The sequence below is a fragment of the Ciconia boyciana genome, chromosome 10 (assembly GCF_034638445.1).
Source record: "Ciconia boyciana chromosome 10, ASM3463844v1, whole genome shotgun sequence".
Lineage (NCBI taxonomy): Eukaryota > Metazoa > Chordata > Aves > Ciconiiformes > Ciconiidae > Ciconia > Ciconia boyciana.
In genome coordinates, this window is record NC_132943.1 from 1543217 (window position 1) to 1564008 (window position 20792).

General features: G+C 48.7%; 1 protein-coding gene across 1 annotated transcript in view; it reads right to left on the minus strand.

The window, feature by feature from the left end:
• Positions 1–259: 259 nt before the first annotated feature.
• Positions 260–20792, minus strand: part of KCNJ3 (potassium inwardly rectifying channel subfamily J member 3) — a 56549-nt gene continuing 36016 nt past the window's right edge. Inside the window, exon 3 of the mRNA XM_072874263.1 lies at positions 260–1415. Within this exon, the coding sequence (XP_072730364.1) occupies positions 832–1415 (584 nt within the window). The 3' untranslated portion in view covers positions 260–831. The remainder of the gene's footprint in view (positions 1416–20792) is intronic.

Genomic DNA, 20792 nt, shown 5'->3' on the forward strand with positions numbered 1-20792 from the left:
ATCCAGCTACTGTCATGTTTCGCTATTCTACCAACATGAGAAATCAAGCACGTCCCGCTTATTTAAAACGGTTTTCTTGCACATATATTATAAATCACGAAGATTTTAAAAAATTTTTACTAATCGTATCTAAAGTGTGAATTTTATTCATTTATTTATTGTTTTGCCTAGGCTTATTAATACAAGTTTCTTCTCTAAACAATGCCTTATGAAATACATTTATTTTTTTTTCCAGTAGCCTAGATGCAGGAAAAGAAACCCCAAGAAAATATTAAAGCAAAATAGAAACCAGCAGTTAATTTAAGGCTAGCAGATTTGGTGTTAGGAATTAACTAATACACCTTCTTTTAAGAAAAAAGACATGCACCATAACTACTTTGTTGAACAAAACATCACGATCCACATCAGAAAAAAAGAAAAAAACCAAAACATTTTCAAATCAAATCATAACTTACCCTGAAAGTTACCCACTCGCATGTTTTACCTACTACTTAAGAAATACAGGGGAAAGGAACGCCCCTTTCCATATTTTTCAGAATACACAGTATAAATATAGTAGGAGTCATGCCATAAAACTATATGCAAAAATTGCACACTATTATTGCATGCGTGTTGTGATACTACATGCCAACGAACATCAGCTCGCCGATCGTCCCATCGTTCGTACGTACAGCGCAGCCACCGCTACCGAGGGGATGCTCCCGCCCGCCGGCGCGCCGGGGACCACCGAGCTGAGCACGCAACCGGCTGGCGGAGGGCCTGCTCTCCTGCCCGCGCTGCCCTTGCCAGTAGCAGTTCAAGCTCTAAACGATCGCTAGAAGTCCCGTCGGGTTATGTAAACCGATCCGAATTCATTTTTCGCAGTTTGGGCGGAAGGTTCCCTTCCATCCTGCCGCCGCCCGACAGCTTCTGCAGCTTGGGCGGCAGGTCGGCCACCGACTGGCTGATGGGATCCGACATCATCTTTGTGGTCTTAGACACCAGTTTCTCCTCCGAATTCCCGGGGACCGAGCTGATCCGCTGGAGTTTCATGGGTAAATCCCCCATGCTGTAGGCCTTCTCAGAGGTGGTGGAGCTCATCCTGAGGAGTTTTTTGGGGAAGTCTTCCCTCCCAGTGATTTTCTGCAGTTTTGAAGGCAGTTTTGTGCCAACTTCGTCGAGACCATCCAGGCACTCCACCGAGTTATTCCTTTCCTTGCTGTTGCTCACAGCGGGCGCTATCAAGGGAGAGGACATGAGCAGCATCTCCTCCTGCTCCTTCACGCTGTACGGCGGGGTGGGGACCTCAAATGTCGCGTGGAACTGGGAGTAATCGACTTTAAAGAACCCCTCTTCCAAGGAGATAACAGGGAAGAAACGATGACCCCAGAGCACCTCGTCCTCGGTGTAGGATGTCCTGGCTTGGCACGTCATCCCTGCAACGAGCAAGGGAGAAAAACTTTCACCAGTTATGGACAACTGTGGATGCACATAAATCTTGGGGTTTTTTTGAACGTTTCAATGAAACAGATTTTCTGGTTTTAAATGTATAAAAGAAAAGGCATTGGCATGCCTACCATTTACATACAGTCATCCTCAAGGTGAAAGGAGCCAACACAGAGGAAGGAGCGTAACTGAATAATTCACATCTGCTATTATGGACGCTTCTGAAGGTGCCGCTGACAAAGGGAAACACAGGGCTAACTGATAACCCCGGCATTCAATTAGCGAGAGCTGCTAATTCCAGTGTAAAGTTGGACTTGTCAGGATCTTAAAGTATTACTAAGTTATCCATATTTTCATGATACTGATGAATGCATACAAAACCAGACCCTACGCTTGATGCATTGTATGCACAAACCAAGCCTGTGTTAGTGCATTCCAACCCACCGGTGAGCAGTAGGCATGTCCTATAAAATACATTTATTCCTCTTTAAGGGCTTCACCAGCAATCTGCTCACAGATCCATCGCTGCCAGGCTGAGATCCAAGCTTCAAAAAATCAGCAGGGAAGAAGAAATATGACTAAGAGGCACAACACTGCCCTTCCTCTTCCTCCACCGCCTCCCACCGTGGAGAGAAGTCCTCCTCCCACGCACCCAGACTTGGCCATCCCGGTGACCCATCTGACCTCGGAAATCAGAGGGAAACGATGGCTGTGGATCGCTGCAGGCTTCCAGAAGAAATCCTGCTGCTGATTTTTTTTTTTATTTTTGTAAACGGTATCTTTAGCAATCTGTAAAGAGAATTACCCTGCCATTTTATCCTAGTATAGCAAACTGGAAATATGACATTTGGTTTTCAGGAAGCTAAATGTACCTCGGCAAACACATCCTCTGCTTAGCTGGCAAGAATGCCTTTAAGTCAGGAGAAAATGAAAGGCAACTTTGGAAGGCACAAGAAAAATGATAGCAGGGCTGTAGCGAGGGGGAGCGGGGGATGGATATGCGCCTGGTGACATACAGCCAGAAAAATGAAATTTTATTACACTTCATGTTACTGCTAATGGAATCAAAATTTTAGTTGTGCATAGTGATTTCTACTGCTAATACGCCTGAGTCTATCACAAGACATAAAACTCAAGTTTTCTGTTTAATCTCAGGAGAAGAAGATGAACCCAGGGTTTTTTTGCACCGAACGCCACTCCCGCCGCCCGTGCAGGCACCTCACCTGAGCTCCCCCACCTGCGGGAGCATACCCTGAGACCGAGCTACCCTGCCCCTCCCACAGCCCCGGTAGGACGCTGCTTTACGCTTGATGATGCATTTTCACCCGGTCACCATGTGCTTCAGTTCTGTTTACTAAGTGAAGTGGAAGCAATCACAGACCTAATGGGTTTAGAAAAAAACTGCAATTTTTAGAAAAATGGTAATTAGAGTGAGTACTTCTTCCATCTGCGCCCTTCACGCTGCAGCTGTTCATTAGCCGTACCTTCGCCGCGAAAGCCCAGACCTTTCCTCCTCTGCTTCTTCAGACCTGACTTCTGAGGAAGACCTCATTAGTGAACGAACGCGCCTAATAACGCATGCAAATGGCGGGAGCCACGCTTGGAATCGGGTTTACGGTGCCTGTGAAGCAGATGGCTGGTTAACTCCGGTGACCCACGCTTCCGATAACAAATTGCTTAAAATGCAAATCTCTCTGTATAGAAAAGTCGGTAATTGTCGACCTCGCTGCGCCGCAGGCTTTGCGGAGGGGCTGGAGCCGCGCCGCCGGCACGATCCCGTGGGCCAGTGGGAACCCTGCCGGGGCGGCCACCCTGGCCTCAGCAACGCTGCTCTGCAGAGAGCTGACTGCTGCGGGGAAATGACTCGCACGGCTTTTTCCTTGCGTTGGCAACGATAAAAAAGAGAATTAAGCTTTCTTGTGCTATCAAAATGCCACGGGGGGTGTTATCGAGGGGCGTGGGGGAACGCGCGGGTCAGCAACACTGCCAGGGCTCGGGGAAGGGGACCAGTGCACGGGAGCAGCCAGCACCTGCGTCCGCATCCCCATCCGCATCCGCAAGAGATCCCGTGGCCGCTGCTGCCTGCCCAGGGCAATGCCGGGCACAGGACCTGCCGTGTTAGGCTCTCCCATCCCCGCCAGCCACCGTGCTATTTCTACCCCCCGATCTATCATCCTGCCATCCACCAAACCTGCTGCTGCCCGTAGGCTTTCAAAGGAGGAATTTCATACCTGCTTATATCGGAAAATGTATTCGCTGAATCTCAGGAAGATCAGCTTCACATGTTGTTGCACTGATGTAACCCTTTGTAAGCTCACCTGAGAGATAAACATTTCTGGGTACATAATTTTTCTTTAAAATCAATTTATCTTATTCACTAACAAACCCGAGGGTGAAAATTATTTAATAGCCTCTCAGGATGAACAGCAGCAACTAAGATGCTCGTCATTATAGGGTGTACCTGTCACGCTAAGCAGACGATGCTAAGAGCTGCTAAAGTGCTCTGATAAGCCCTTGGACAAGAAATCAATGCTCAGGTTTTCTTCCAGCTCCGCTGCGTTTCCCGGCTCTTCCTTCCCTTTCTGTTTTCTCAGCAAAGCCTCAGACTCCCAGCCACGAGCTTTGCAATGCCTTTCTGCTCTCACACGCTCTGAGCAGCCAGCTCACAACGGCCCGGCTGTAGCCATCTCCTTTGTATTATTATAGCAGTAACAACGGAGTTGCAGAAGGCGCTTGACGACCGGAGCCATTATCCACGTCCTTGCGCAGAACAAGCATCAGCTCTTCGCAAGCGTCCTAACGCACGGCCCGTGCACAGCGCCATGAGCTGCGTCTTGACCAGGCTGCCTGGACAGGAAAGCACCAAACGGAAAATCAGCAGGCATTTCCACGTTTTCCTACAGAAAAAGCAGGAGCGCCTGGGTGCGACCTGCCACTGACAGCCCTTCTTGATAACTACCTCTGGATTATTTCCCATTAATTTATGCTCAGATAAATATAGGCCTTTTATCTTAATGCAGATGTAGTTTCTTTCTGACTTTTAAAAAATAAGATGCATACAGCAGCAGGAGGCCGGCAGCCGCGCTGGGCCATGCCAAGGTCGGGTTGCCGACGGACACGTACCAGGGGACTGCACGCTGTGGTGGGCATGGGCTCACCCCCAACAGCCTCCAGATCAGGCCATTAACGCCAGGCTAGTAAGTTTTTCTCTCCTTTGGTTGGTATGAAAGGCTTTTCAATTTTTTCTTCTTTTTTTAATTCCCTAGGAAGTTATTCATCAGCAGGGTACGCAGCCAGCAGATCCTTCGATGCCTTCATCACGTTAATGGGCCTGTTAAAATTTTACCAAGTTGTCTATATTATTAATATTCATTTGCAGTGTAAATTTTAAACTCTCGTTTGGAAGCAAACACGCTGTATGCAGTGCATATAATTAAAAAGCCATCCGTTTGTCAAAGCACAAGGTTTCGATGCATTTTGTTCATCACTCCTAACACAGGCTTCCATCATGAAGTGCTCTCCAGAGCTGTTAACGGCCAGTGATTGCCACGCACATTAGCAAAGCTCTGCCCGCATACAAATCGCAACAGCACACCTGGAAAAGAGGACTACTTACGCATATATTCCAGCATAAAACCCAAACCAAATGTCCAGGTAAACCCCTCTCTATTATTTCAAAAACAGAGGCTGCAAAAACATTGTTCACTATGTCCAAGGGAAGAGATTTTCATCCAGAAGCACCGCTCCTAAGGGGGCAAGCAATGCTATTTTGTCCGAATACCCCATACTTTCACAAACCTCACTCCTGTGTATTTGGGACCAGCCCTACCCAGGAATCTCACGCTGTTTCCAGGAATTATATTCCTTCTGCAGAAACCAAGAGCTGGCTGAGCTTCCAAAGTATTAGGAATAATGAGCTTAAAGGAAGGCAAGGGCAAAGTCTGGGGACTCATCTCCTCATGGGCAGAGGCTGAAATGGTGTTAGGGAGGGCTTTAGTGTTAAACATTATTAGAAATTTTGCTACTGATTAAACTCAGTCATTTACACCCACCCGTAGTGACCTGGCATCCCCCTGTAGAGTCTGGCACATAACGCCACAGTCCGTAAGACAGGAAAATCCCAGCCATGCATATTTAGGAAAATCTTCCATTAACTTCCTTAAATCATGTACAGCAGAGCAGCTCTGGAGGATGAGCACGGGTTAAACCGATGCATTTATCTCCTCACGTTTGATATGAAAGTTGTTGTTTGTTTGGTTTTTTTTAATAATCATGCCTTCTCCGTTCAGCATTCGCTCTAGCTGAAGCGAGTGCTATCACTGGAGAAAAATGCATCTATCTGTCATATCAGAAGTTATTAATTACAAGTTGTTATTTCTAATGAGGTAGAACTCTTGGTTTTAGAGCCCTAGCTGACCTGAAAAAGTGGATGCAATTATCCCACCCTCAGCCAAGCAGCAGAGTATTTAAGCTTTTATTTTCCTCTGTCTCTGGCTATGGCAGGTTTAGACTCAATACCCCATTTCCAGGAAACGCCACCGAGAAACAGGGCTGTGCAAACACTCAGAGAGAGCTGACAGGGACCGGAGCCCCCAGCACGCTCGCTCAATAAACACGGAACACAGAGGAGGTTTGGTGCCGTTGGGATGATGTTGATGGTCAGATGATGATGATGATGATCAGAATTCCCCGACATCTGAAATCCTAATAATTCAGTTAATGACCCTGATAGCTTCTAGCTTTGCTACGGGATAAGGCCAGTTCCCCAGGAAGGCGAAGACATCCCAAAGGACAACAGTTGCCACCACCAAACCCACCAAAAATCCAGGGTCATCCTGCATCGCCCAAAGTCCTGTCCCACGTACGTTGGCCATGATGTCACTGGGCTCTGTAAGCCTGAGCTCAGTTACAGTCATCGCTGTGGTTAGTGCTGGCTTTAGACGGATTAGACACGTCCTGAAGTACCCAGGTACTCGGCCCCTCCTGAAGCGGCCAGAGAACGGCGAAAATACAAAGCATCCTATTGCTGTCAGCACAGCTGAGAGCTGCCTCCCCGAATTAATAAGGGGGCAGATGGAGGACAAAAAAATCTGTAAATAAGCGCTTGGACTAATTCTATCCTATAATAAGCCTCAAATTATTTCTAAATTTCTAAAGTACCCAGATGGAGCTGGCTGTATTCAGGCAATTTCTAGAACTCGTAATATACTGCCTTGAAAAAAATCACAGACGTGCTGTTATTTATATGGCCCTCTTACATTTTGTTACAGAAGTTGGCTGATAGTTGACAAATCATAGATCACTAATAAGCTTTTAACAGCCCCCCCGTGAAAGTCTTCAGAAGCAATCTAGGCACACAAAGGTTATATGACTCTTTTCTCTCTCCAAGGTAATGCCAATTTAATTCCCCTTAAATCTTTTTCTGATTCTGGGCTGCAATTTGCTGGCCAAGGGCTGGGTGCAGGGACAGCAGGAGGTGTCCTTCTTAACATGGAAACATGGAAAAGTTAATCTTCACCAGTCGGGGAAAGAGATAATTATTGCGGCATTGCGACGACTCAACAGCGCATCGTCCCAGCGGCACCAGAAAGGGGCACCTTGGCATCCCACCCGCCCGGACGGGAGCGAAGAGAAATCCTCCAGCAAAAGCTACCAGCAAAAATGCACAAATACAAGAAGTGTATGCTAATATTTTGTCAGATTTTTTTTCTTTTTTCTTATTAAGAGCTAGAGCCCTGCATGTTAAAATGCCTGGACCTAAGCCGGCTCCGAGAGGCTCCAAGCCTGTGCAGCCGGGTGGCTCTTCCCTTCACATGCTTTACTTTGCATTTTGGGAGGGGGATTTACCTCCCTTAAACCTGCAGTTTATCCATAAAGCCTCAAAAATATGTGTTAAAAATTAATCAGCCAGCAATGCTATATCAATTACTAAGAATTAAGCTGATTTACAACTGCAATCTAAGGCCCATGAAGGCAAGAGTCAAACTTGATGTGAGACTTGACATAAAAATATACCACGCTCATCCTGCACTCTTGCAGGACTCAGGGAAGATTTACCGCTGTAGAAAAAAGGAGTTGCACGACTTCCACAGCAATCTCTCCTCTTCCAGCGCTGCAGAGAAAATACGGGAAGAGAAGCTGGTTTTACCACATTTAGCGAAGTAACAGCGTGATATCCTGATGTTAACATCTGGCCCCCGCACCGCCCTGTATCGGAAACGCCAAGAGATGTCCGAGTTCTGCGATAAGCCAGAAAGTGGGCGCCCAAAACGGGAGGTCAGAACCCAAATGCGGAGTGAAGGATGCTCTCAAGCTTTTCCTCTCAATGTTCCTTGCCACGTTACTGTTTAATGTAAGTTAAAATGACAAGCTGTACTATGCACGGCTGAGAAATGTACAGCCTGACGGAAGGGTTTCTAAGCAGACAGAAAGCGTGGTGTCTAAACTCTAACACTTCCCATCTATTTGGAAAGAACAGCTATTTTTAGCATTAACATTTTCCCGTCATAATTTCAGGGGGTATTTTTTTATTAAGGTGGTGATAGCTTGAAGTGCAATAAAACTTTCTTGTCAATTTGTGGCTGCCAGCCTCTGCCGCTGTCTGCTGTCAAGGTCTGCTTTAATGCACCGGTACTTTTGCAGCCTGATTTTCTTTAGTAGAAGGGAGATGGGCAGCCACCTCGCCAGCTATGCATTTAGTGCTTCTGATTACTTTTAAAGTCATGTTTCAATAAAAACACCCTTTTGTTAAAGACAGAAAAAACATGGCATTTCCTGAAATGCAAGAGACAAAAAGAGTCTTAAAGGTTAACAACAGTAAAAAGGTGCCCTATGGATTCATGAAAACGTTAAGTACGTGCAATGCAAGCCCTGCCCGAGGCTGCCGGGGATGCTTCGGGCGGCGGGACGCCGGCAGTGCCCGAGCAGCGGCTCAGCAGAGGCGCGGGATTCGGGAAAGGCGTGAAACACAACCTGCCCCCCCGCCCCTGCCTCCCCGGCCAGGGCCAGGCAGGGACATCGCCCGTCGCCCTCGCAGCCCCAGCCCTCGCCGCAGCCAGCGGTGGGACTCGATGATCTTAAAGGTCTTTTCCAACCGATACGATCCTGTGATTCTGTGGCTCCGGGTGTGCCGCGGAGCTAGAGGGGAGACCTGAGAGGGGGATGAGGGCACTGGCAAGAAGAAGAAAATAGTTCAGACTGTGGTAATTGTGGGTAATCTGAGTTCTTTCTTTCTGTAATGAGTGAACGGATACGCTGCCCATTTTGTTCTTTAAGCTCACCTCTGGTTTCTTAGATCATGACACAAAGAGGTCCTGGGATGAGATACGAAGCAAAGCAGTGGCCCTATGGCTCAGCTTTGCCCTGTGGATCAGCTCCACAAGACCCGCGTCCCTTCTGCATAGCAGAGAGAAAAAGTGGGAGAAAACGTGGAGAGCCTGCCATCGCCCACGAGCCTGTGGCACCAGCGGAGAAGACACCGGAGCGGAGGTCCAGACGTGTCCTCGGGCACCCGCTCCGTACACACGCAGCTGGGACAGACGGCGGGCGCCGGGCGTCCAACCGGGCAGGGTAAGGCGGCCAGCTCCGCAAGGGAGAGCATCGTTTCCCTCCAAATTTCAATCTGCAGCAGGCCTTTCTGGAACACTTAGTGCTTAATCACCATTTATTACTGAGATCTAGAAAGTGCCCCAACACAAGGAGGTCAGAGATTAAACAAATGAGGCACGCGTGCAAAAGGGAACCAAAGGAGCAGAGCAAACCAAGGAACGCGATGCACGCGTTTATGCAAGAGTCAGACATCAGTCTTATGCTAAACATTTTAATTTCTCATCGCACTGAATAGCAAACCCAGGCTTCTGCTCTGCTACTCGATTTAGACACGCTGTTTATGCTCCGGCACTATAAATACCTCCCGGTTTAGTCAGACTGTGCTGTTCTCCCAGGAGCTATCTTGACACTTAAAAAATAGCGGTGACAGCCAAGGTATTTTTCTTATCGGCCGGTCCTCTTCTCAGGACAATTTTTAATCACTCACACACACATAGTTTCCTGACACCTTGCAGACAGCTCCTCTTGATGCTTACCAGGACCACAGCTACCCACCATTAGCACAAATTACAGCAGGTTTCGGAAAATGTCATAAAACCAGCGTGTAAAAGCAAGGCACGGCTGCACATATTAATAGTGTTCCCATGCCAAGGAATGCAACAGGCTACTGTCAGGTGAGCTAACCTCCCTCTTTTGTGTTAGCCACTCACCAAAAAAAAGGGGGAAAAATAAAAGCAGGGCAGCCTTCAGCGCTGCCCTTCTCTGCTCAGCCCGCAGACGTCTGCAGTAGTATTTTCCATTCTTTTGAAAAAACGGAGCCAGAAGTGCAGTTATCCGAACAAAACTGTCTAACGCACATTCAATGCAGTGATAGAAATTTATACTATCTGAGAATCTGACCTGGTATTTTTATTATCTCTTTTTTTTTTTAACCAAAACCCACCATATTATTCGGAAAGACTGATCCGTTCCCTTCTACCTACGTGCAGGAGTGCGTCAGGGCTGATTGCAGCCCCTTCAGCTCCTTTCTTTGAGCAGATTTTTTTTGCGGAGCCATCTGCCACATTCCCGGTTTTGCATCATTTCCCTCCTACCGGGATGTTATTGAACAAGCAGCAGCAGCAGCACCAAAATGGAAGTATTTAATTCCCTGCTCCATGCAGCTCTCTGCTAGGACGCACCGAGAGCGCTGCCGGCGTCGGGCATGGGCGGGAGGAAGGGGCAGGAGGAAAGGGACAGCGGGAGGAAAGGGGGACGGTAGCGGGGAGAGGCAACGCACCCGTTTTCGCTGGATGGGGATGTTTACAGGGTGCTCATACACAGAGCTGGCAATACCTACAAAGCGGTGCTCCGACATAAAATAGAGTTGCCCATCCGTGCTGTGGCAACGCGCAGCGGATGGTCTCCAGAGCTCCCCTCCGGCCTCGAGCATTCCGTAATTTTTACTGATAACACAGTCCTATGATAACTTTCCTCATGCTAACAGCTGATAATATTTTCAAAACCTTGGAGCAGACAGGGCAGGTTCCCCACCGGCGGCAAAGCGCACTCCGGGGAGCCGAGCGGCCAGCGGCAGTGCCGGGGAAGGGTGGGATGCCCTCGTCCCCCCCTCAGCCCCAGCCCGGGCACCGCGCGCCGCATAAGCGACCGAAATTCTGCATGGCTGTGGATGCATTGCAACTGGCAAGGGAACATCTTCAATAACCCAGAAACTCTTCCCAGCTCTGGGCTCCCCAAATTATTGGAAAGTAGAAGTGTTTTGTTTAACATTCGTCTATGCATAACTCCTGTCACAGAAGAAATAATTTCTAAAACTAAAAATGAACACTTCACCATAAAACGCACCTTTCAGCATAACACGATGCTGGAATTTCCCCGCCGAGATGACCGTTCTCCTCGTCTGTAAGGAAAGGCAGCCCTCCCCAGGATCTCCCCCGGTCCCCAGCTCCCGCGGCAGCGGTGGCAGCCGCGCTGTGCGGGTCCCACATGGCCAAGTCCCGTTGTCACCGGGCTCGGGGCTGATCGGCCGCGGGTGCTGCAGCAGCAGCCAGCACGGGGCCTCGTTAAACGGGGTTTGCTGCAGGGGCGAATGGCTGTGAAACCACGACCGAGCGGCGGCTGAAGCCTCGTGGCAAGCACGGGCGGCCGCAGCAGCGGCCACGACCACGACCACGGGCATGCCAGAGGACAGGGATGAAATCACCACGCTTCTTTTATTATTTCATGCCTGCTCCATCAATAGCAAGCTTGGATTTTAAAAGCAAGAAGTTCTCAGTTATCCTTAATTAATATCAGAATAACTTTCTTCCCTTGTTTAGTATCAGCAGTGATTTCCCTTCGCCTCCAAGCTGCCTGATCACCTCCTCTCCTTGGCTGCTGAAAGAAAAGCCAGGAGTAGCTGCCTCTGCGCTGGATTTCTCTTCAAATTGCAACTACAGTTCTTCACTAAGAATCAAAAACCTGAGTTCTGCAATTAACGGCATTTTGGCTCCGAAGTGCAGTGAAAAATGCAGTGGTTTTATTTGCAGCACAATGTAACTGTCCATCGGGGATGCTGGGGAAGAGACGCGGGAAGAAAGGATTGTTTTGTTAAATCAGAAGAAAATTGTCTGAGGCCAGCGGATGCCCCTGGAACATACGGCTAGAGTGAAACGTGAGAGAAGTCTGCCAATCAGTCAGTTAGAAAAGGGAAAAAAATAAGACATTTAAAATAAATTATCCTCTTCGAATGAGCGCATTTTAATTATGAGGCAAGAAACACAAACCCAAACCCCAACCCTTCCCTTCGAATACACAATTTCTTCAGCATTCCTACGCTTCTCCAAACACCCACCCAGCCATATGCCGCTGAGCACCAAAATAGAGCGCTTTAATCTTCAGGGCTTTGGCAGAGCTAAAAAAAAACCGGGAAGAAGTATTTCACATTAGAGACTGCCTTCCTGGGATGGAAAAACTATTTCTCTTCATACTGAAAAGTACCATTTGCTGGTGCTATGCAATACGGCCACGCAGTCGGTGCATTTTCGGGCTCCAAGGTCCATGGATGTCTCCTGACTGCTGCCTGCAGAGAGCGGAGGGAGCGTGGCAGCGGCAGCAGTGGAGAACGGCTTGCTGCAGCACCCGCTCCTCCTTCCCAGCTTCCCTGCCTGCATCCAGGGTACGGGAAAAGGCTCGCAGGGGACGCCTGGGAGACTTAAATATACCATAAACCTGGCAGCCAATTTCTAAGCTGAAAATAATGTGCCATTTGGTATGAACTGTATCAATAGAAGGATGAAATACAACACGGAGCTGTGTTTGGAAAGAAACTTTCCTTATTTAGTGTTGTTGGTCTAACATATGTATTAATTTGTTGAGTATCTTTGCAACACTAAACATTTTGAGGCAACCAATTCATCCTCAGAACTGCTTCAAACCAACCTGCTCCTGTACCACCTGACTTCTGCTCCTGACCTGCAGCCCAGCTGGCCCGTGGCCACTTCAAACAGGGAATTCAGCATGAGACACCCCATACAGACCGTGAGCCTGCCGTGAAAGAGGGGAAACCTCCTTTACTGTCCTCTCTTGGTGTACCAGGATTTAAAAATGATGGCGATCACCGACCGCCCTAGTACTCCTATGTACCCCATAGGTACCTCAGGGCTGGATCCAGGGGTGACGGAGGTACTTGGCTGCTGGAAACCAGGGGACGGCCCCCAAATAGAGGGGAGATGGGGGACAAATGACCTCCTGCTTTGGGAAAGGGGCTGCCTACAGCAAATCCATAGCAAATGCCTGGAGAAGGGGGCTGCCTAACACTGGCAGCCCTAACAACCCTAAACCACTGCCTTCTGTTTTGAGGGAATACTCTGTTCCTCTCTGCTACACAGATAACTCCTGACGTTGTGTTTAAACCAGCTTTTCTGGCTACAGCTCTTTCACCCGCACCTACCCTCTGCAAGAGTACCTGTCTTGCACTTGAAATGCTCGTAGGTCCCGGCTCCATCACCAGCATCTCCCAGCCTGGTACAGCTTGTATTTAAAATTAATGCACAGTGCTTAACACAAGATCCCTTGAACTAAACATAGCATTTGCCGCGCAGTCTTCAGTTTTAGCTGACAAACATTTCTTGCAAACACGCCAGGCACACAGAATTTCCTAGGGACGAGATGCGTCAGTTGTGTCAGTGCTGGGGGCAATGACTGTCAGGCTGGACTTCGGGCTGTAAAAGTCTCTTCAGGAAACCAGACACAACTTGCTGCACCATATATATATACATATGCACCATATATATATTTAGAAAACAAGTTATGCTCTTCAGCATAGTGCTGAATGCCCCTTGGCAGGAGAGCGGCCTCACAGGGTGCTACAGGGACGCAAGCACCAGCATCAATTATCTGTACCGTTCTCTAATGTCAAGAATTACACTTAAATTACAGCAAGGCCACGAGAGCAATAGTATTTGTACAGCTTTTCAGAAGCGATCCGCGAGAAGAGCATCCGTGCAAAGGCTGGGAGAACTGGGATGCTTCGCCAGGAGAAACAAACACCCAGCCAGGTGCCCACCCAAAATATGCAGTTTTAAGTAGTGCTCTTAGTCCCGGCAGCTCCCACAGAAAATAAACACAGCTGCATGAAGACGAGTGGAAAACCAGGCAGTATATCCTTGCAAATACACGGTTCTTCATTAGGCCTCATTTCCTGGCAGCAATTTCAGGTTTTCATGACAATTGTGTATCTATGTAGGTCCAGAAATGCTTCCGAGGTTTCAAAATAATCACAAACTTTAGAAAGCAGAATACCTTAAAAATCGGGATTTTCTCACCTTTATGCAGTAATTTGTTGCCGGTGTTGCCGGTAGTTCCTGCAATATGTATGAGCGCATCCATCTAACCCAACATCTATTTACATTCTGGGAGGCAATGAACATTCATTCCAGGTTCCTCTCCCTCCCTAGTGTGTTGTACACGCTTCACCACGGGCTCGGTACAAGCTTAAACAAATCTGCTGTGCTCCCTTTGATCAGGACATTTCACGTTTCGGTTTAAGTCAGATGCTACATCTCTCAGCCGTTAGCGAGGAGGCAAAACAATGTTCTCGCTTGTACTTTCTGTGCAAAAACCTCTACCTAGGTGTGAGTCCCAGATACCAGTGCACAGCGCTGCTTGCCCTTGCTATCAGCTGTGCAGACTCTGCTCAACTGACCGGTTGGGAACGCTGCTAAAATATTGAAGTTGAAATGGCAATTTTTTTAAGGATGATTTTTAGCATTAATTAACAGAAATGCAATTGCTTTAATTTTCCTACGAGCCATGACTGAGCCCCAGGCACCCGGTGGGACATAACTGGGTTTTGTCCTTCCCATCCGAGTGGTCCCTGGCCACAAAGAGTAGTGAAATAAGTTGCCCATTACCTTGGGTTTGCAGCCCTTGAAGACGGGGCTCGCTCAGCAGCACGCCGGTCCCTGTCCAAGGACAGCCTCTAAGCCCTGGCCTGATGACTGAGTGTTATCTTTAAGGCAGAGAAGATGGAAGACAAAAGATGCTTTTCTTGGAAAAACCATGGGACTAATTCACTTCCCCTTTGCTCCTCAGAAGAAAGCGTGTGGAGCTTTGTAGCTACTATCACACAGACGCTGGCTACGTGAAGCCATGCAACATGCTTTCTCAATAACAAAAACAATTTTAAAATGGACTGAGCACAGAAAGATTCGCACTCTTGTCTCTGATGCCCATGGCGCAGCTTCGGCAGCCTCGGGCGAAAGCCCGGGAGAAGAGCTCGGGTGGGCAACGGTGGGCTGAGCCCTCGGCTGGTGAGCGGTGTCACCATTCCCCGTTCACCCATGCAGCGTGCACCCATGCTCCGCAACTTCAGCCCTGGGCTCCTCCTTACAAACACGGGGCCCTGCTACCCCTTCTACCTAAGGACGCAGTGGTGGGAGTGTTAAGCCAACGAGTGAGCAGGAGACCACCGCAGGGTATGGTCCTGGCCCGGGTCCTTGCAGGAGCCAGTGAAGAGCATCCCGTTTCCATGTGCAACTGGTCCTAGAGGATGAGCATTATTTCTTGTTCGAGGTATTTTATCCGGGTGGTTTGGAGGCAGGCTCGGACTGGAGCTCTCGACACGTGAGCAGCTTCAAGACAAAAAAGAAGCTAAAGGGACAGCTCACCTTCAGTATTCCTGCCCAGAGGTGCCCTGGTCTGTCCTTCTCCATCCCCTCCTGTACCAGCCATCCCACCCTCTGCGCGGAGGTCCCTGGAGGACCCACCCACAACCCCATCTCGTGGGACTGGGGGGGGCACAGGCCTCGTGCCGCCCTCTGGAAAGGCGAGTTTTCCCTTGGCAGAGAGCTGTCAACTTCTCCATCCTCCTGCAGAAGCCGTGGTGGAAGTTGGCTGGTGTTGGGGCGAAGGACCTGAAGAGAAACAGGCACTACCTGGCAGCTGCTTTCTTCTCTTTGAATTAACGTACTGGCTCAACGTCTCAACGGTACACGTAAAGAAGACATAAATAAGCCTTACCACTTGTAACCAATAAACACTGGGTCTTTCCATAAATTTGAGATGTGAAAATCAGCCTGCCCAAATCTAAGGTCTCCCCTTCCTATGCGGTGAGCAGAGCATCTTCCCGTTACCTCCCCAACCTACCCAGCTCTTACTCTGCTAAACTTAGGCTTCCCTCCAGACAAACTTCTATAAAAAGCGTCTTCATGCATGCAGTAATTTTGTGTTGGTTTTTTTCCCCTTGGTAATATATTTGACTGATCTCTACAGATTATACAGGTCCATTCCTATCACCAGGTGCACAACATTTCAGAGCTGTTCCTTCATTTGCAGCATCATCAAACCTCTCCCATATTAAAATAAAAATCAAAATCCCAAAATAAAACAGGACCAACATTTCCTGATGCAAAGGCAGGAAAGGCAGATAAGGCTCAGAGTTATTGAATGCTGTTTTCTTCATATGGCCCCATCTTCCATTATGGTTTATATACAAAGCATCAAGAAGATAATATAGCAGAAAATAATTTCCTGCGGCGTGCACAGGAGTGAGACCATTACAGCAGTCAGCGAAGGTTAATTAGCGACTATATATGTATTGCAATGCGATGTCATGCAGCATACTTGTTATTTCCATGTGCACCCCAGGAGAATAAATAAGCCACAACTCAAAGCTGTACTGTACAAATAACTATATGCCTACGAGGAGTTTCTAATTTTATATACAGACCCTTTTCCTTACATTTGAACTGCACTGATATTAACTCTCACCGGGCGAGTTTAAAATCCTGTAAGTCTGGGCCCTTTTTTGATATTTTTGGGGAAAAATCAGTACTTTTCTTCCTGAAAATTTCAAAAGCGAGTCAGTATTTTTGACATTTCCTTGTGAATTTTGTACAGTATTCTTTTCCACTTCCAATCCTAAATGTCAGTGTACTGCTTTTGTTCTGGGAAAAGACCTGTTGGGCTGCGGAGGTGCCTCCGCACCTTCCTACAGGATGAGGGGGAAGGAGTTAACATGAAGCCTTGAGATGTTTGGATGGCCATCACCACGAAAGCCCTGTTCAAATTCAAGAGCAGCATTCATCAGTTGCCATCGCTTTTTCACATTTAGCCTAAAACCGAACAATAAAAATCCAAGAAAGTATTGAGAAAGTCTTTGATGCACACATAAAATCTAGCAAGCATTTCAGAGCTAAACAGTTTTCCCAATTCAAAGATTTGCGAATTACTTCCCAAAATATGCTGGTGGAACTGGTCGAATCCTCGGGGCTGGGCATCTGCCGTGCCACCAAGGGAAGCCGGCGTGTTGGCTTTGCCCAGGGCTGCCGGAGAGACCTGCGCGGGCAAGGGCGAGATGGAGGAGGGCAAGAGATGGAGATGGATGGGCAAGAGACATGGAGAAAGAGGAGGAGGAGGAGGAGGAGGAGGAGGAGCAGAGGCTGCCGGAAAGTACTCAGTTCACCAACAAGTACTCTGAAAAAACACCACCACCATGGAGCACTCCATGGAAAAACACTCCTCCTTCACCCCCACCCCAACTTCTCTCTTTTGTGATACTGTCATATTCAGAAATTCAACACAGCGGGCACAAACGCTGCTGGGACTGTGTGAATGATCATTCTTTGCCACGGAAAAGTCAGTTAAAGGTGTTGTCGATTTTTCTTTTGAGAAATACAGCTTTTTAACCCACTGATGGACACAACTCTATGTGCCAAATGCTAAACACACTGCTTCCATGTCCGAGCGGGGCCCCACGCCCTCATGCCAGCACTGTGGCATCTGGTCTTTTTCCCCTTTCCACAGCACCGTTGAGCATTTCTAGCTGCTGCAGTCTTTCACCAGAGCCCGTTTGATATGGGCACTTGTGCAGGGCATTCATTAGCCCCCCCGCCACCGCTTTTCAATGCAGCAGCAGAAATGCTACGCTGAAATGAATGAGATTTCCAATAGAGATATTACAATAAAGGACGACTAAATGTTCGGAATTCTCAGGGAAAAACGGGCGAGTTACAGCAAAACCGAAGCCTCTTTTCTCCTACTTTAAGCTCCACATGCTGGAGCCAGTGAAGATGGGCACCTCACTTCATTTGCGAAGGCTGGGGACCTGCTGCTACGACCTGTACAGCTCGCCCCTCTTACGCAGCCCGGCGAGCGCTGCCTGTGCCCCCTGCATGCGCAGGAGCAGGGCGGGGGGGTCAGCGCCCACCTCCTGTCCTTAGCAAGGAAAGGGACTCAGCACTTTTACGGCAAAATTCAGTGATTCTTGTAAAAAACAAGACCAGAAAGAAAATAATAAAAGCACGCAATAAACACACCATTTATCAGAGTAATTTAAAGCTAAGTGAACCAAGAAAAAGGTTGCCACTTGGGTAGGCTGGCATCGTGCACGCGTAAAACTGCAACTGCCCTGTTGGTTAAGTGCCACAGCCAGGAAACACGGCATTAGCCTCCGACTAGAGAAGCTGGTTTTATAATCCCAGACTGACTTACAGTGAGAACATTTTTCTAGGGATATCCTTAGTTCAAAAGGTGTTGGGAGGAGGGAGGGAAAGAGCGCGATGCACACGCGTCCCCAAGGCCAGCTGCTTCCAACCTGGGACCGCACTTTCAGGACTAATCCAGATCTCACTGCAGGAAAAGATAAATCCGTATTTAGCTATATTTTAGGGTTTATGCTTGGGAGAGACTGAAGTGGAGAAAACTTAACTCTGTAAATAAACACTGCAAATAATTTTGCCCTCGACACAATTCTCCCCCCATCCCTCCAAAGACAAACGGTCCGTTGCCACGCAGGTGGACTGCGACAGCGGCTGAGGTACAGCCATTAGCAGATCAAGGCACTTGCTTAACGTCCCATTTGCAGCTACGTTATTGTTAGGAAAACGTAACTTTCCAGGTTTAATAGAACATATGCATTTTAATGAATAATCAGCGTCCTGAGAGATAATGAAGCAAGTGGTATTTGCAGATCCTGTTCCCATTTTTCACCACTTTTTCTTCCCTACTGTAATTTTTTCCTGTATTAAAAGAGCTATGTACAGCCACTTTTGAAACACAAATTATAGCCAGTAGAAGAAAAAAAGTATATTATTTCCAAGGATGAACGCACAGACTGACACGCTCACTGGTGCATTGCTGAGGACAAACCTTCTCAGATCTCAGAGGGTCTTTGATGAACCCAAGGAAGCAAGAGGGGCTTGGGGAAGAAGTAGGGGAGTCTGAAGAGCTTGGAGATGACAGCTGCATCCCTATTCCCCTCACCATCGCTCCTCGCTGTAGCACCACCCACGGCAGCAGCACGATGGGGCACGGCCGGGCCCTTCTCCCCAAGCCGCAGAACGACCCAGGCTGCCGGCCGTTGTTGGGTGCATTGAGCAGGTCCCTCCTGCGCTGCCACGGGAAAGGGGCGCGCGGCCAAATCCCCCCTCCAGACCCAAAACTGCTCCAGCAGCCGTGAATTTGGCCCAGATTAATTGCTTTGCATCTTTCCCCTGGGGCTTCTGACTCTTAACAACCGAGATACTCCATCACAGGTTTTCCTTGCGAATGCACCATAAAAAAAAAATCGAGAAGCGTTTTGTCAAGAGCCAAAGCTCCGGCTGCCTCGCGGGCTGCCCGGGGCCTCCCGAGCATCCTCCGCCCCAGCCCACCGGCACCGGCACCAGCTGGCACGCTCCTCAGCACACCGAGAGCCAAATACGTGATTTAATCCAGACTGGATATAGCCAATTACAGCTGTCGTCTTAAAAAAATAATCAGAAAATATACTGAAAAACAACCCTGGGAAAATGATCCACAGTGAAATGCAGCGGCCAGGTTAACTGCAGGCATGATTTGGTTCCGCACTTGTGTCAACGCGTCGAACGAGTAAAACTGAATAGAAAGAAGGAAACTGAGAAAGTTGTGTTCCCCTCCGGGTTTCCCCTCCGGATCTCAGTGCAGCCCCGAGGCTTTGCCGCCGGCTCTCTGCCAGGCACGCAGCAACGCCTCCCCGGTGAACGCCCTCAGCGTGCCGGCTGTTGCGGCACCAGTGCTGCTGCTTGTCACGCTCCCACGCATCAGAGGAGCCGCCTCGACCGCAGAGGACACGGTCCCACCTCGTGGGACACCGCGCTCGGTGCCTGCCCCGGCCGGGCAGCGCGGCTTGCAGGCGAAGCCCAGGCACTCACCCCGACCCAGGTGTTCCTCATCGGGATTAAGCAGCACGGTGCGGCAGAGAGCACAGAGAAGTGACAACTTCATTTGGTGGGGAATACATTAAATTGAGAAAAAAATCAAATAAAAGAGTTTACAAGCTCCTGCATGCACAGCCTTGCACACGTTTTGTTATAAAGGCACGGTCACTTGCAGTTTTTCTCCACAAACTCCACATCTCAGCTTCTCATACATGAAAACTACTCAATAAAAATGCCATTGTTCCACGTTTCCATAGTTTTAAGTAGGGACGTTACACTTAACATACTCAACTTTGTAATAATGATCTTATGGTTGGACTCGATCCTAAAGGTCTTTTCCAACCTAAGTGACTCCATGAGTCTATAATCTGGGTGCTTCCATGGGGACAACTGGAATAAATATTTGAATCGCAAATTCAAATGTGCGATTTGCAATTGTTAGTGGACAGGCAGCGCTGCGGGCAGGGCGGCCGGGGCTGCGGGCAGCTGCAGGCGCTTACCCTCCCCGCCACCCTCGGTGCCATGCAAAGCTGGGGCCGCGCATCACGGCAGGACAACAGCTTACTGGTCACTATTCGGTTTCTTGCAAAGCAAAAATAATAATAAAAGCCAGGCCAATTTCATCGCCTGAAAGCCAGGCAATGCCACGACAGGTTGTAGGTGCGAGCACTGCCGACGCAGCTCCTGTCTGCAGCTTGGAGAGGGGAAAACCCTGCTCTGCAAGTGCAAAGTTGGAGAAAATACAGAGCCGAGCCCAAAGTGCAGACTGGTCTAGCGGAAAAGCGGAAGGAGAGGTTTAGCTGCTGCTCGGCTGAGGAAGAAGGCGTTCTCCAACAGCCAAGCCGGAGCGCGGCTGTCAGCACCGCCCGGGGCTGAGAGTTTTCTGCTGAAGCAGGGACCCGCACCGCGGCGGGCAGGGCACAGGGGCCGCTGCCGCAGGGCAGCCCGGGGCAAAAAACGTCCTTTTTCCACTCAAAGTCAGCAAAAGTGAGACTCCTTCTCTTGGAAGGGATTCAAGGATGCTCTTTCCCGCCTGCCAGCGCCCATTGCTAGGATCTGCAGCTCTTTTTCTCTCTCTCCCCCAAAGGACTTTCATCTGCAATATCAGGCTTCCTATGTACATTTAAATAAACAGTTAAATTTGCACAAATGCAAAGCAAA